Raw genomic sequence first — 14,592 nt, 5'->3', positions numbered from 1 at the left:
ATATTCAAGCCATCAATTATGCATGTCGGTAATATGATGATGTTCTACCTTCACCTGGCAATCTCTCTCTCTCTCTCTCTCTCTCTCTCTCTTTATGAAATTCTATTCTAACCCAAATCTTACGCTCTTTCCAAATAAGGGTAAGAGAAGAGTGCGCATTCAGAATAACTACTCTCACGCCAGGACTGTTTTCAAAGGCCACAGAGATCACCAGTCAGGTCCTCAAGAGCGTTTCTCCAGCTGTAAAAATCTCGTTAAACGCTTCGTTACCATGACGTGTTAAAATATTGTTTCTGCGTAGTATTTGGTGATTTTATACAGCTTCAAAAACTTAAGTGGGGATTAAGATAGTGAAGACTGTGGCCATTAATCTTTTGACCTCCCTTCCATTGACCATTCCTGATGTCAATAAGATCGTCTAATCGTATTTAAATTTCAAGGTAAAAAATGTGTCCCAGTACTGAAGGGGTTATAATCTGTCATTGAAAGTATATACCCCCATAAAAACCAGTGTCACTACAACTAAAGACTTCATGTAGTGGAGGTGTGACTGGAGAAGCGTTTCTTAATTTGTAGTGTGAGACTGAGGGTGCATTGAGCGATGGAAATAATATGGGCTGGTCAGAGGAGCGTGACTACAATTACACTCATGGCAACAAAGTATCTACACGTTTCCACTACTAAACGATGAATTAGCACTATATTACTAGAACAAATCCACTCTTTACTTCCTGGATGGTATGTGTGGTGCAGAGTACTTAGTAATCTCAGAATTAGCTTAGTATGACGTGTGTGTGTTGATGTTATTGTGACAAAAATTTTCCTTTTATTTAAGAGTGACATTTTTTGCAGAGAATAGGTTCATTTGGCCAACCATATAACTTAGAGAGAGAGAGAGAGTAGCTACTACTATATAATATATACTACTACTGCTGCTGCTGCTGCTACTACTAATGGTGTGAATGGTAGAAGGCTTTATACATGAAGAAGAGTAGGAAAAGGAGAAAAAACTACTATATATATACTACTAGTGGTGTGAATGAGTGAACAGTTGCAGGGTTGTTGAGGTTCACTGGCTGCTTACATAACGTTTGTCTTACGTGACCTTTGCCCCCTTCCCACCTCCTATGCACATCTAACCCCCACCCCCTTTCTCACTGGGGAAGGCTCAAAGGTTGCCGCGGTGCATGGTTGCTGGCAGTGTAGTGTGGCTTTGTTCTTACTGGAAGGAAACCGTCAAACTGACAGTGGATTTTTTGCGATGGGAAATTGTGACATGTTTGAGAGAGAGAGAGAGAGAGAGAGAGAGAGAGAGAGAGGACTGAGAGTGAAAAAAAGATACATCCTCTAGTTTAGTAAATACATGCACACGTATCAAGTTTTCCTGTTTCATCTAGATTTATTTACTCTTTAAACTTCAATTCCGTTATGAGAGAGGGTGAAAGTTAGCTAGATTTATATGTAACACAAGTAATGGGTTTAAAAAAACAACAACTATATAATCACAAAGCAGAAAAAAAAATGGTGTTCACTTTTTTTCAGGCTGTTTCACACAACAGCCTTGGAACACAACACAAGGCAGAAAGTCACTCCATAGCTCATGTTTTGCCACGCTCTGCTCTCAACACCACTGGCACTATTGTCAAAGGCCACCGAGATGACAAGCCGAGTTTTCAAGAGTGTTTTTTTTTTTTATTAATAATGTAGAAATCATGTTAGTCTGTTACTGGAACCATAAAAAAGACTAAAAAACGCGTGTCATTCTAACTAGAGTCTTTGGAGGTAATTAAAAAAAATTGTGCTGCGGAAATACCTTAAAGTGAACCTATTGCTGTACGACGTGTGGCTTCAATTGTGCGAGTAAGCGTGAGGCAGCGTGATATCCTGATACAGACCACACCTCCTCAGCATCACAGATTACAAGTAACACTCGTCAAGGTTTATTCATTTCTGCTGCTCCTCTCCTCATCGTCAGTACCAGGTACTAGTCAGCCCGGCCATTGCCTTGACACTAAAGGACTCACGTGTTAGCTAGTTAAGACTATGAGACAACCTTGTGTTTTGGTAGATAGTAAGAATGTGAAGGAATGTGGAGGAAAGTGAGAGTAAGAGGCAACTGTCACAGGTGTTACCGGCGTGGCAGTGATCAGTCCAGACTCTGTAACTGCCAAGGTAAGGATCATCCACTTGCAAAACCAGTTATGACATTTAATTTAACCCTTTCGCTTCGTTATGGAACAATTCACAGCACTAGAAACATAACATGGGATCTTCATAAGCACTCCATAAGGAAGAAAGGCATAAAAAAGAGTAGATATTGTCATTTTTAGCAAGCAGAACCTTTGGAGGAGGCAGCAGAACACAAACAGATATCTCAGAGTGGATTAACAATGAAGAAAAGATATAGTAGAGAACAGTGAAACAGTTAACACACCCTACTAAGTGACTGGCAAGGACAGTGGTGTGGTGGTGAGGCTCAAGTGACCAGTGGGAGGAAGTGGCGGCGTTGTGCAAGGTTAATATTTGTTGTCAAGACATGTTCACATCAAACTCGTGACGGAAGCACCAGCAGGCCTGTGTCAGTGTGGTGGTGAGGAAGCCCTTGAAGTGACGAGGGTGCAAGAAAGAAAGATAAATGATTGTACAAGGTCATGTTTGAGTTTCACTAGTGTTGTCAAGGCGCCTGCATTATCTTACTCATGAGTGATGCAGGTATACTGTGTTCCTTTCCTTATCTGGTGCTGAGTCAGACTTATACTAATGGTTCGTTCCTACTGTTATCTTGGTCACAAAGGAAGCATACAGTTATACATGGTCACACCTTCACTGCATTTAAAAGGGGTTAGTTCAAGTGACATGACCAGGTTTTTAAGGGTGTTTCTACGGTTTCAGTGACAGATGAACAAAATTTCTGCAGCATTAACAGGAGAAACACTCTTGGGGACCTGGCTATTCATCTCTGTGGCCTTTGAAAATATGTAGTTATATATTTTCAGACAATTTTTCACCTCATTTTACAATACTACTACTACTACTACTACTACTACTACTACTACTACTACTACTACTACTACTACTACTACTTCTTCTTCTTCTTCTTCTTCTTCTTCTTCTTCTTTCTTCTTCTTCTTCTTCTTCTTCTTCTTCTTCTTCTTCTTCTTCTTCTTCTTCTTCTTCTTCTTCTTCTTCTTCTTCTACTTCTACTACTACTACTACTACTACTACTACTACTACTGCTGCTGCTGCTGCTGCTGCTGCTGCTGCTGCTGCTACTACTACTACTACTACTACTACTACTACTACTACTACTACTACTACTACTACTACTGAGACTGCAACAATTTTACTACTACTACTACTACTACTACTGAGACTGCAACAATTTTACTACTACTACTACTACTACTACTGCTACTACTACTACTACTACTACTGACTACAACAAACTTTTTTTGCTACTGCTACTACTACTACTGCTACTACTGCTACTACTGCTACTACTGCTACTTACTACTACCACACTGAGACCACTACTACTACTACTACTACTACTACTACTGAGACTGCAACAATTTTACTACTACTACTACTACTACTACTACTACTACTACTACTACTACTGAGACTACAACAATTTTACTACTACTACTACTACTACTACTACTACTACTACTACTACTACTACTACTACTACTACTACTACCACCACAATTTTACTACTACTACTACTACTACTACTACTACTACTACTACTACTACTACCATTTTCCCTTCAGAAGTCGCCATGGCCCCTACACTGTACTACTTCTTGATGTCGCCTTACTCCCGCTCTGTGTTGCTGGCGGTGCGGACTCTGGGTCTGGACGTGGAGCTGAAAACCATCGACTTGAAGAAAAAGGAACAGCTCAACCCGGATTTTGTGGCAATCAACCCGCAGCACACCGTTCCTACCCTGGTGGACGGCGACCTTGTGCTGACTGAGAGGTAGAAACGTAGGGGAAAGTAGAAAAGTAGATAAGGATTATGTAGATGGACATGCCGTTGGTAATAGTTAGAGAATAAGAAAATAGGTAAGCAGTACATTGATAGATATCCAGTTGGTAGTACGAGTAGTATTGTTAGAGAGGTAGGGATGAGTAGAATAGCAGATTATTACAATACGTGGATAGATTTTCATTTGGTAGTGGTAAGCAGAAGAGAGTAGAAAAGTAGATAAACAGTATGTAGGGGATTGGCAACTGAGTGGACCTTTTTTTTTTTCTATATTTTTGTTGCCCTTGGCCAATCCTCCTCTCTTACATAAAAAAGATAGATATGCAGTTGATAGTAATAAAATAATGTTACAAAGAGGTTAATTGATAGAGGAAATAGATTGTTCTGGATGCAAGGTTGAGTTTAAGACTCTGCTTCATATGAGGAGGAATTAAATGGTTTAAAGGATTCGTTCGGGCTTCAGTTGTGATGGTCGAGTCTCCGCGGAGCTTCAACTGTTTGGTTGCTTTGGCCGGAAAAGAAGTAGAAAATAAAAATAGCATAGACTCATTGATAGACTCATAATCTTACTTTGCCTTTCCTGTTTCCTATTTAATTTTCTTCCACACTTCCCATCCCTCCCATTCTCCCTCCCTCCATCCCTACACTCCCATTTTCTTTCCCCCTGGCTAACTAATGTAAACCTCCCACACAGCCGCGCCATCAGCACCTATTTGGTCTCTCGCTACGGAAAGGACGACTCTCTCTACCCGAAGGACGTCGTTACAAGGGCTAAGGTGGATGGACTTCTCTACTTCGACTGCGCCACCCTCTGCATTCGTTGGCGCGCTGTCGTGGTAGGTGCTTGCTGTGTGTGTGTGTGTGTGTGTGTGTGTGTCTATGTGTGTATGTGTGTGTGTGTGTGTGTGTGTGTGTGTGTGTGTGTGTGTGTGTGTGTGTGTGTGTGTGTAAACTGATAGATAACCCATAGCAGTATTTTCAAACGTTTGTGTGTGTTTATGTACGTGTCAACTAACCCCAGACACCACCACACATCCACAGCACCCAGTCATGAAGGACGGAGCAGCCAAACCCAGCGAGGCAGCAATGAAGAACCTAGACGAGGCTTTGAAGTGGCTGAACGACATACTTGCCCAACATCCTGACCGCTACCTGGCCGGCACCACGCACCCCACCGTCGCGGACCTCTCGATCGCTGCCTGGGCTTGTACATATGTTGCTCTGAACTTCCCTCTGGCCCAACACCCGGACATCACGCGCTGGCTGGCTCGCTGCAGGGAGAATCTTGTTGGCTTCGACGAGTGTGAGAAGGGCGCGGCGCAGTTTGGGGAGATGTTCGCAGCTATTCTGAAGTCAAGAGCTTGAAGAATATGAGGGATAGATAGATAGATAGATAGATAGATAGAGATAGATAGATAGATAGATAGATAGATAGATAGATAGATAGATAGAGAGAGAGAGAGAGAGAGAGAGAGAGAGAGAGAGAGAGAGATTATTCAGTTCCTAACATTCCCTTTACATTGCACAAGTAACATCAAAGAAGCGTGTACAGTGCGTGGCGTAACACTCGAAGCAGTATGGACAGCAGACGTGGGCGGGCGGCGGAGTGAGTGGCGGTGTGGATGATGTGTTGTGGTTTCAGATGTCATTTGTTCACGCCTCGCTGTTCTCACTGTCTCCTCTCCTTTGTGGTTCTCGTTATAACTCTTGCTGAATGTTCGTGATAGGAATATAAGTTAAAGGAGTTTTGTAATTGACTTTTCTTCTTCCTAAGGTGAAAAATGCGTGATTTATGCTTTGTTTGTCTCGCTATTATCTTTTCGTTAGTACTGGTGATGTAATGTTAGTTTAATAAGATAAAATGGGTGAATTAATTAAGGTCTGCACCTATAAATAAGAATTAAAAGTGTTTACTAGTAGTATTTTCCTCTAAGAATACAAATGATTAAGTCATGAAAAAGTAAAAAATAATATATTGATATGAAAAGTCTATTATTGATTATGTAATTCACCACGGTTGTCTGCTGGTGTGTGTGTGTGTGTGTGTGTGTGTGTGTGTGTGTGTGTGTGTGTGTGTTAATTCAAAAGGTGAAATATAATTATCTACCCACCACTCGTAAGAATTTGAAAGAACATTTTAGAGATAAGCAATTGCTCTTCTTTATGCAATGAGTGTACCTGGTGTGCCTTGCAGCGTGGGTGGGTGGGAAAGCTAAGGATTACAGAGACAAATAACAGTTAATCCCTTAGTTAATTTCCTGATCTTGGGCTTCAGTGAGTAGCTGCGTGAGATGAATGACACTTTATTGCTACACGATACATGACACATACACACATAGAGAGACACGAAGATAGTGATAATTCATTAGACAGTTGATACTCCTACAATCATGATACGTTGTTTAATATATGAGTGATTGTATTCCAGAGAGAGAGAGAGAGAGAGAGAGAGAGAGAGAGAGAGAGAGAGAGAGAGAGAGAGAGAGAGAGAGAGAGAGAGAGAGAGAGACGAATACAGAAAGAAATAGACGAACAGACAGATAGGCAAAAATATAAATAAAATACACACACACAGACAGACAACATTACTTATCTACATCTTTTTTTTATAGTTTTTAGTGGTTTATAGAAGATATAGTCCTTGTAATTCCTCTTCATGTGTGTTGGAATAGGTTTTATAAGATTTGGTAAGTTAGTTCAAGTTTTGAGTCGATAAGATAAGATAGAGATAGATTTGATAAAGTTTGGTTAGGTAAATTAAGTTATTTTGGAGTGTTGTAAGGTTAGATTAGGTTAGATTGTGTTTGGTAAGGCAAGGCTAAGCAAGGTTAAGGGAAAAAATAAATAGTTTCTTGGGAATATTAGATAAGGTTAAGTAAAGTTACAAAAGATTAGGTAAATTAAGGTAAGGTAAGATTTGGTTACCTCATGAGGTTAGATTAGATAAAGTTAGTTAATATAGAATAAGTTTTTATATAATAGGAGAAAGCTGGCCAAGGGCAACATAAAAACGAAAAAAAAAAAAAAACTTAGTTGCCAGTCCCCTTGTAGGCCAGAGAGGGTTAGTAAAAAAACGGGATAAATATCTTGAAACCTCCCTCTTAAAAGAATTCAAGTCATAGGAAGCTGGAAATACAGAAACAGGCAGGGAGTTCCAGAGTTTACAATAGGTTACAATAGGGTAGGTTAGATGAGGTTACAGCAGGTTAATATCATGAGTGCTTAGAATGTGATCTGCACGGGGGAGGGGTGTCTGTCCGGCTGCCTGCCCCCCGCCTCCACTGGCAGGGTGTTGCCGTGTTCGAAGGCAATGTCAGGGTCCACGCACACACTATGAGAGGACTTGCCGGTGGTGCCCAGGTACAGGTTGGCGCAGGTCAGGTGCAGGTCACACGGGCAGTGGTCCAGAAACACCTGAGAGAGAGAGAGAGAGAGAGAGAGAGAGAGAGAGAGAGAGAGAGAGAGAGAGAGAGAGAGAGAGAGAGAGAGAGAGAGAGAGAGAGAGAGAGAGAGAGAGAGAGAGAGAGAGAGAGAGAGAGAGAGAGAGAGAGAGAGAGAGAGAGAGAGAGAGAGAGAGAGAGAGAGAGAGAGAGAGTGAGAGAGAGGCGATAATAGTAGTGATGATAGTAATACAACAACAACAACAACAACAACAACAACAACAACAACAACAACAACAACAACTACTACTACTACTACTACTACTACTACTACTACTACTACTACTACTACTACTACTACAAAAACAAAAACAACTACTTCTACTACTACTACTACTACCACCACTACCAGCACCACCACCACCACTACCTCTGTCCTCTCCCTCTATCTTTCCATCTATCACTTTAACACCATTCCCAGCGTTCCACATACTCTCACGACACACTCACACACTCCCATGACACTCCCACACACTCCCATGACACTCCCACACACTTCTACGACACCCTCACTCACTTACCTCGTTTTCCATGTTCACCAGGAGGGCCGAGGCGTCACAGGACTCCCCTAGGGTCTTGTAGGGGAAGCAGTAGGATTTGGAAGCAAGCATGGGTCGCACACAGCACTCCTTCTCACTACAGTCCGACCATCTTTGACAAGTAGTTTTCGTGCGAGCTGGAGGGAGAGAAGAGGAAGAGGAGGTGAGTGTAAAGGAGGTTATAGGATAGGATATGTTAGGTTAGGTTATGTTAGGTTGTAAAGGAGGTTAGGTTAGGTTAGGTTAGGCTGTAAAAGAGGTTGTAAAAGGATGTTTATCTAATCAAAGGTTGGGTGGGGGAGGGATAGAAGTGTGTGAGTGTGTATGTGTTTAAGATAGAATATTGTTTTGTAGATTAGGTTAAGTTGGGATCTCTCTCTCTCTCTCTCTCTCTCTCTCTCTCTCTCTCTCTCTCTCTCTCTCTCTCTCTCTCTCTCTCTCTCTCTCTCTCTCTCTCTCTCTCTCTCTCTCTCTCTCTCTCTCTCACCGCCAATCCACCAGCTGGGCACCATTCTGTTTCCCACTTTGATGGTACAGCCTCGCCACGCTGCACCACCACCACCACCACCACCGCCGCCACCGCCACCACCACCACCATCACCCGTCCTGCCGCCATCACTGCTAGCTGGGGAGGGAAAGGGGGAGAGAAATGGGGAGATTAGAATTATTGTCTGGCTGTACTGATTGAAATGTTTACCTATTTATATTCATTGTTGTTGTTGTTGTTTTGTTTTGTTATGTAGTTGTTTTTGTGTTGTTGTTGTTGTTGTTGTTGTTTTTTTATTTTGTTATGTTGTTGTTGTTGTTGTTTTTGTTGCAGTTTATTATTATTATCATTATTATTATTATTATTATTATTATTATTATTATTATTATCATTATTATCATTATCATTGCTACTACTACTACTACTACTACTACTACTACTACTACTACTACTACTACTACTACTACTACTACTACTACTAATAATAATAATATTAGAGAAAAAGAGAGAGAAAAAAAGAAGAATCCGTGTATCAGTATGAAGAGTGGAGAGAAAGAACCACAGAGTAAGTGAAACGCGGCTCGCTCTCTCCGTAGACTTTCACAGCGCTCGATCAAAACAAACCACGCGTCGCCCCGCCACTACTCCCCAAAGCCTCTAGTTGAAGTGACGCGTGTTTCTCAGCATGTATTTGGAGTTCTAACGATGTATTCCTTATATTTCAACGCTGCAATGCTACTATTAACTGAGAAACTAAGGAAAATAGGTAGAAATTTAAAAGTTAATGGTTAAAGATGTTGGTGGTCGTGCTTTTAGGAACATTTTGGCGGTGCGCTGATAAGCATTGACGTGTTTCGCATATAGATAGAGCAAGGAAAGTAGTGAATATGGAAAAATGAAAATGGGTGAAAATAATGTAATGTTAATGGTTAAAGATGATATTAATGGTTGTGTTTTCATTAATATTTTAGTGGTGCGCTGATAAGCTTCGACGTGTTTCGCATACAATTACAGCAGATGAATTAGTGAATATAAACAAATGAATATGGCTAAAATGATGTAAAAAGTAGTGGTTAAAGATGATATTAATGGTTGTGTTTTCATTAATATTTCAGTGGTGTGTTGATAAACTTTGACATATTTCGCATACAAACAGAACAGAGAAATTAGTGAATATGATAAATATGTGGAAATTAAAACGAAAACTCAAGAACTCGAAGAAAAACGACCTGAAGAATAGAAGAAATAGAAGAAAATATTAACGATAAAAAGATTAATGTGAAACCACGACTGAGCCTTGAATCTTTAGTGGAGGTGAATGGAATCAGTAACAAAGAAAAAAACAAGTAAAATCAAGCAAACTAAACAACATATGGTACAATAAATAAATAAATAAAGTATCAAACGGTAATATTGCGCTAAAAAATCTATTATTACTTTCTTTACCTCTGAAGTGAACGAGTGCCTAAGTGAGTGAATTAGAGTCGAGGAGCAATCAGCCAGCCAGCAGAGACCCGATCACCAGCTCAGCCAAAGGAAAACTAAGGCTTTCTTGTGTCACGCGTCCCTCTTATATACCGTGCAGGCTGTGACGTCACGGCGCCCAACCAGCCACTCAGGGCACGCCGCGCTACCTCGAGCCGCCCTTATTGGCTGAGAGAGAGAGAGAGAGAGAGAGAGAGAGAGAGAGAGAGAGTCAATGGCACTTCTGTTTTTTTTATTTTCTTTTTCTTATTTTTTATTTAACATTAAAAATTACTTCCGATTGACGTCAAGAAGAGGGTGAGTTATGTAGTCCAGAGAGAGAGAGAGAGAGAGAGAGAGAGAGAGAGAGAGAGAGAGAGAGAGAGAGGCGCCATACTACTACTAATAACTCGTACAGTGCATTGAAAATAGAGATAGAAAAGTATTGATTAAACTAACTTCCTTTCTCTCTTTCTAACTTTCTTTCTTTTTCCTTTCTCTCTTTTCTTTACTCTCTTCTTCTTGCATTTATCTGTATTTCTTCCTTATTTTCTTCACTTTCTTCTCCATTGTTCTCTCAAGTGTTCCTTCCTTTCCTTCTTCATAAACCTTTCTCCTCCTTCACCACCACCACCACCACCACCACCACCACCACCACCACCACCACCACCACCACCAAAAACATTTACATTTTGTTTTTGCAAGCACTGTATTGTAAAAGCCTTGGAAGGAACACAAGAGGAGGAGGAGAAGGAGGAGAAGGAGAAGAAGGAGGAGGAGGAGGAAGAGGAGGAGGAGGAGGAGGAGGATGGCCATAGTAACATTAAGCCTTTTCATTATACAGTTGTTCTTTTGTTCACATTAAGAGCTCTGTAGAAAAGAAGGAAAAAAATGGAAATGAAGAATGAAAAGAATGCATTACCACTAAAATAAAAGGAACAGGAGTTTAATTTTTGGGTGAATTTTAGTTAATGTGAGATTACATTAATTCTTTTACTGATAGGTTTATTTTGTTGGTTTTGTAGGTAGAATGAGACTATTTTTGTAGTATTTGTAGGTAGAATGAGATTAGAATTGTTGGTTTTGTAGGTAGAAAGAGATGATTTTTGTTGGTTTTGCAGATAGAATGAGATTAAAATTGTTGGTTTTGTAGATAGAATGAGATTATTTTTATTGGTTTTGTAGATAGAATGAGACAAATTTGTAGTATTTGTAGATAGAATGAGATTAAATTTGGTTGGTTTTGTAGATAGAAAGAGATTAAATTTGTTGGTTTTGTAGACAGAATGAGATTATTTTGTTGGTTTTGTAGATAGAAAGAGATTAAATTTAGTTGGTTTTGTAGATAGAATGAGACAAATTTGTAGTATTTGTAGGTAGAATGAGATTATTTTTGTTGGGTTTGTAGATAGAAAGAGATTAAATTTGTTGGTTTGTAGATAGAATGAGATTAAATTTGTTTTTTTTAGGTAGAATGAGATTAAATTAGTTGGTTTTGTAGATAGAATGAGACAAATTTGTAGTATTTGTAGGTAGAATGAGATTATTTTTGTTGGTTTTGTAGATAGAATGAGATTAAATTTGTTGGTTTTGTAGGTAGAATGAAACTATTTTTGTTAGTTTTGTAGATAGAAAAAGATAAAATTTGTTGGTTTTGTATATAGAATGAGATAAGTTGTTGTTTTTTATGTAGAATGAGAATTAATTAATTAATTTTTTTATTTATTTTTTTATTTTTTTTTAGGAAGAATGAGGTTAATGTTGTAGTATTTGTGGAATGAGATTAAATTTATTGGATTTGTAGGTAGAATGAAACTATTATTGTAAGTTGTGTAGGTGAAATTAATTTAAAGCATTTGTAGTACGAGATTAAACTTGTTGATTTTGTAGGTAGTAGTAGGTTAAATTTTGTAGTATTTGTAGAAAAAAATTAGTTATATTTTTTCGGGGTTCGGGGTTTTGTAGGTTAGGTTAGGTTAGGTTAGGTTAGGTTAGGTTAGGTTAGGTTAGGTTAGGTTAGGTTAGGTTAGGTTAGGTTAGGTTAGGTTAGGTTAGGTTAGGTTAGGTTAGGTTAGGTTAGGTTAGGTTAGGTTAGGTTAGGTTAGGTTAGGTTAGGTTAGGTTAGGTTAGGGGTTAGAGTTAGCAAAGGTTAGGTTAGGTTAGACGAGAGAGAGAGAGAGAGAGAGAGAGAGAGAGAGAGAGAGAGAGAGAGAGAGAGAGAGAGAGAGAGAGAGAGAGAGAGAGAGAGAGAGAGAGAGAGAACTTAATGGACAGACCAGAATAATAAAAAAAGAATAAAAAAGACAAGAACTAACATAAGAGAAGCGCAGATAGAAAGGCAAAGTTTCCCAAACGTCATCTGGCCTGACCTGATGGGGGGGGAGGTGTTGGGGGAGGCGAGGAAGGTTTTACGTAAGGAGGTCTTCAAGGAGGGGGGGGTTGGTGGGTGTTTTGAAGGGTGTGTGAAGGGGTGAGCTTTTGTCTTAGGGAGCAAAATGACCCTTCTTATTTTTGGCGTAGTGTTTCTGGACAATTATGCACGAAAATAGCAGTAGGAATTGACCGTTTCTTTCTCTCTCTCTCTCTCTCTCTCTCTCTCTCTCTCTCTCTCTCTCTGAGTTTATCCTTCTAGAGTTTGCAATCCTTCGCCTTCTGTGCTTCCTGTTTTCTTTCATCTTAAGGGAGTACTGGTGTGGTTTTGTATCATAGGTCTCTCTCTCTCTCTCTCTCTCTCTCTCTCTCTCTCTCTCTCTCATTTTTTCTTATATTCATATTATTTATTCACCCACACATGTCTGTTTCCTTTGTCTGTCTGTCTGTCTGTCTGTCTCTGTCTGTCTGTCTGTCTGTCTGTCTGTCTGTCTGTCTGTCTGTCTGTCTGTCTGTTTTTCTGTTTATGGGAAATATATGTGTATACTAAAAGAGTCATCAGTTTATTTCACTAATTTATCTATGTATTTGTTATTAATTTGCTATATATTCACCCACACGTGTCTGTCTGTCTGTCTGTCTGTCTTGTCAACATAGGCGGGCATTTTTCATACAGGCCTTGCTGTCTTATATTCTTATTCTCTTATTGTGCATTTTTTTATACATTTCTCTCTCATAAAGGAGGAAAAACAATACATTTCTCTCTCACACCTTCTATTTATCTCCATCTCAATTTTTTCTCTATCTCTCAGGAAAACACAAAAACACACAAATCAGAACATTATTTTTTATTCCACGAAGGAGAAAGACATTTGTTAGGTTCGTTCATTTCCTCGTCGCTAGATGGCGTTGAGTGGCGCTGAGTGGCGTAGCTTGGAGTAGCCTGTCCCTGTGTCATGTCCAATGCATGAATTTCCTTCCCTTACCTCCCTTCCCGCTGCTTCTCTGCACCACTACCCTGTCCCGTGCTTATGAAGAGAGGAAGGGAGGGAAAAAAAAGAAAGGAGAGAAGGGAGGAAGGAGGATGAAAAAGGAATGAAGGAAGGACTAAAGGAAGATTTTAAGCAAGTGTCCTCTAATTAAGCATCTCTTATAGATAAGGTTAGATAAGGTTAGGTTAGGTTAGGTCAGGTTAGATTGGGTTAAGTTAGGTGATATACAAAAGATCTAGAATTTGGTTAGGCTGGATTAGGTTAGGTTAGGTTAGGCCAATTTAGGTTAGGTTAGAAAGTGGAGAGAAATTATGAAGCAAGATAAATAAAGAGGAAGGAGAGGAGAGGTAGGATGGAAAGAAGGGAGAGAGAAGTACACCATATGAAATGATAAAGTGAGAGAGAGAGAGAGAGAGAGAGAGAGAGAGAGAGAGAGAGAGAGAGAGAGAGAGAGAGAGAGAGAGAGAGAGAGAGAGAGAGAGAGAGAGAGAGAGAGAGAGAAGAAAGGAGAAAAAAGGGAGAAAGAGAAAAAAAAACTGAAAGAAGAAAGTAACAATAAAAAAAATATTCTTACTTATTGAAAAGAAAGTGAAAGGAAAAGAACACAATGATGGACGGAGGAAGACTTTGTACATACTTATGAAACACAAATGAAATAATAAGAAAAGTAACAAGAAAATATACAACAACTAACAGGAAATAGAAAAAAAAGAAAAGATAACAAAAAAATATATAAATGAAATCCTCTTGTTTATCAGAGAGAGAGAAAGAGAGAGAGAGAGAGAGTGAGTGAAGGGGGGAGGGGGAGAGAGAAGAACGATGAAGCTGGAGTATAAATGATGACGATAATGATGATGATGATGATGATGATAATGATAGGCACCTTGCAATTAGCGCCCATTATTATCATTATTAAAAAAAAAAGTAAGAAAAAGAAAGAAAATACGAGAAATGATAAAGTTAGTAAGGAAAGAAAGAAATGAAGAAAAAGGAATAAAGGCAAAGAAAAAAGAGAAAACAAAACAAGAGAGAAAGAGGAAGAAAAGGAAAGAGAAAAAGACAAAGATGAAATAAAGAGAGAAAAAGGAAAGAAAACGGGAGGAAAGTAATGAAAAGAAAGAGAATAAGAAGATAACAAGAAAAAAGAAAAAGAAAAATCAGAACACACACACACACACACACACACACACACACACACACACACACACACACACACACACACAACCACGGAATGAGGAAAAAATATTGACCAAACGTAATACCAGAGAGAGAGAGAGAGAGAGAGAGAGAGAGAGAGGGAGGGAGGG

At 39.4% G+C, this 14,592-nt stretch overlaps 2 protein-coding genes across 3 annotated transcripts; one reads left to right on the top strand and one right to left on the bottom strand.

The window, feature by feature from the left end:
- The first annotated feature begins 1,824 nt into the window (after positions 1-1,824).
- LOC123501884 (glutathione S-transferase D7-like) lies at positions 1,825-5,974 on the top strand. Of its 2 annotated transcripts, none has more exons than XM_045250939.1 (4): positions 1,825-1,981; positions 3,777-3,984; positions 4,688-4,829; positions 5,035-5,974. In XM_045250939.1, exons 2-4 carry the CDS (start codon positions 3,785-3,787, stop codon positions 5,356-5,358), a joined length of 666 nt encoding a protein of 221 aa, XP_045106874.1. In that variant the 5' UTR covers positions 1,825-1,981; positions 3,777-3,784; the 3' UTR covers positions 5,359-5,974. The 2 variants fall into 2 exon arrangements, with proteins under 2 accessions (XP_045106874.1, XP_045106873.1); XM_045250938.1 differs by lacking the exon at positions 1,825-1,981 and adding an exon at positions 2,027-2,172.
- Positions 5,975-6,280: 306 nt separating this feature from the next.
- On the bottom strand, positions 6,281-10,010 carry LOC123501887. Its single transcript, XM_045250941.1, has 4 exons — positions 9,906-10,010; positions 8,460-8,597; positions 7,955-8,109; positions 6,281-7,407 (listed from the first exon to the last, which is right to left on the bottom strand). Exons 2-4 carry the CDS (start codon positions 8,482-8,484, stop codon positions 7,216-7,218), a joined length of 372 nt encoding a protein of 123 aa, XP_045106876.1. The 5' UTR covers positions 8,485-8,597; positions 9,906-10,010; the 3' UTR covers positions 6,281-7,215.
- Between the last annotated feature and the right edge of the window lie 4,582 nt (positions 10,011-14,592).

This window comes from Portunus trituberculatus, chromosome 10 (genome assembly GCF_017591435.1).
Source record: "Portunus trituberculatus isolate SZX2019 chromosome 10, ASM1759143v1, whole genome shotgun sequence".
In the NCBI taxonomy this organism is placed as follows: Eukaryota; Metazoa; Arthropoda; class Malacostraca; order Decapoda; family Portunidae; genus Portunus; species Portunus trituberculatus.
The sequence above is the reverse complement of the archived record's forward strand: the minus strand, read 5'-3'. Positions and strand labels throughout refer to the sequence as shown.

Excerpts from the sequence above, each read along its gene's own strand:
- LOC123501884 (XM_045250938.1), top strand. The coding sequence starts at position 2,088 with ATGTGGAGGAAAGTGAGAGTAAGAGGCAACTGTCACAGGTGTTACCGG. Across the intron at positions 3,985-4,687 it reads GACCTTGTGCTGACTGAGAG|CCGCGCCATCAGCACCTATT; the intron begins GTAGAAACGTAG and ends CCTCCCACACAG. Across the intron at positions 4,830-5,034 it reads TTCGTTGGCGCGCTGTCGTG|CACCCAGTCATGAAGGACGG; the intron begins GTAGGTGCTTGC and ends ACACATCCACAG.
- LOC123501887 (XM_045250941.1), bottom strand. The coding sequence starts at position 8,484 with ATGGTGCCCAGCTGGTGGATTGGCG. Across the intron at positions 8,110-8,459 it reads GCCCAGCTGGTGGATTGGCG|CTCGCACGAAAACTACTTGT; the intron begins GTGAGAGAGAGA and ends CTCTCCCTCCAG. Across the intron at positions 7,408-7,954 it reads TGGTGAACATGGAAAACGAG|GTGTTTCTGGACCACTGCCC; the intron begins GTAAGTGAGTGA and ends TCTCTCTCTCAG.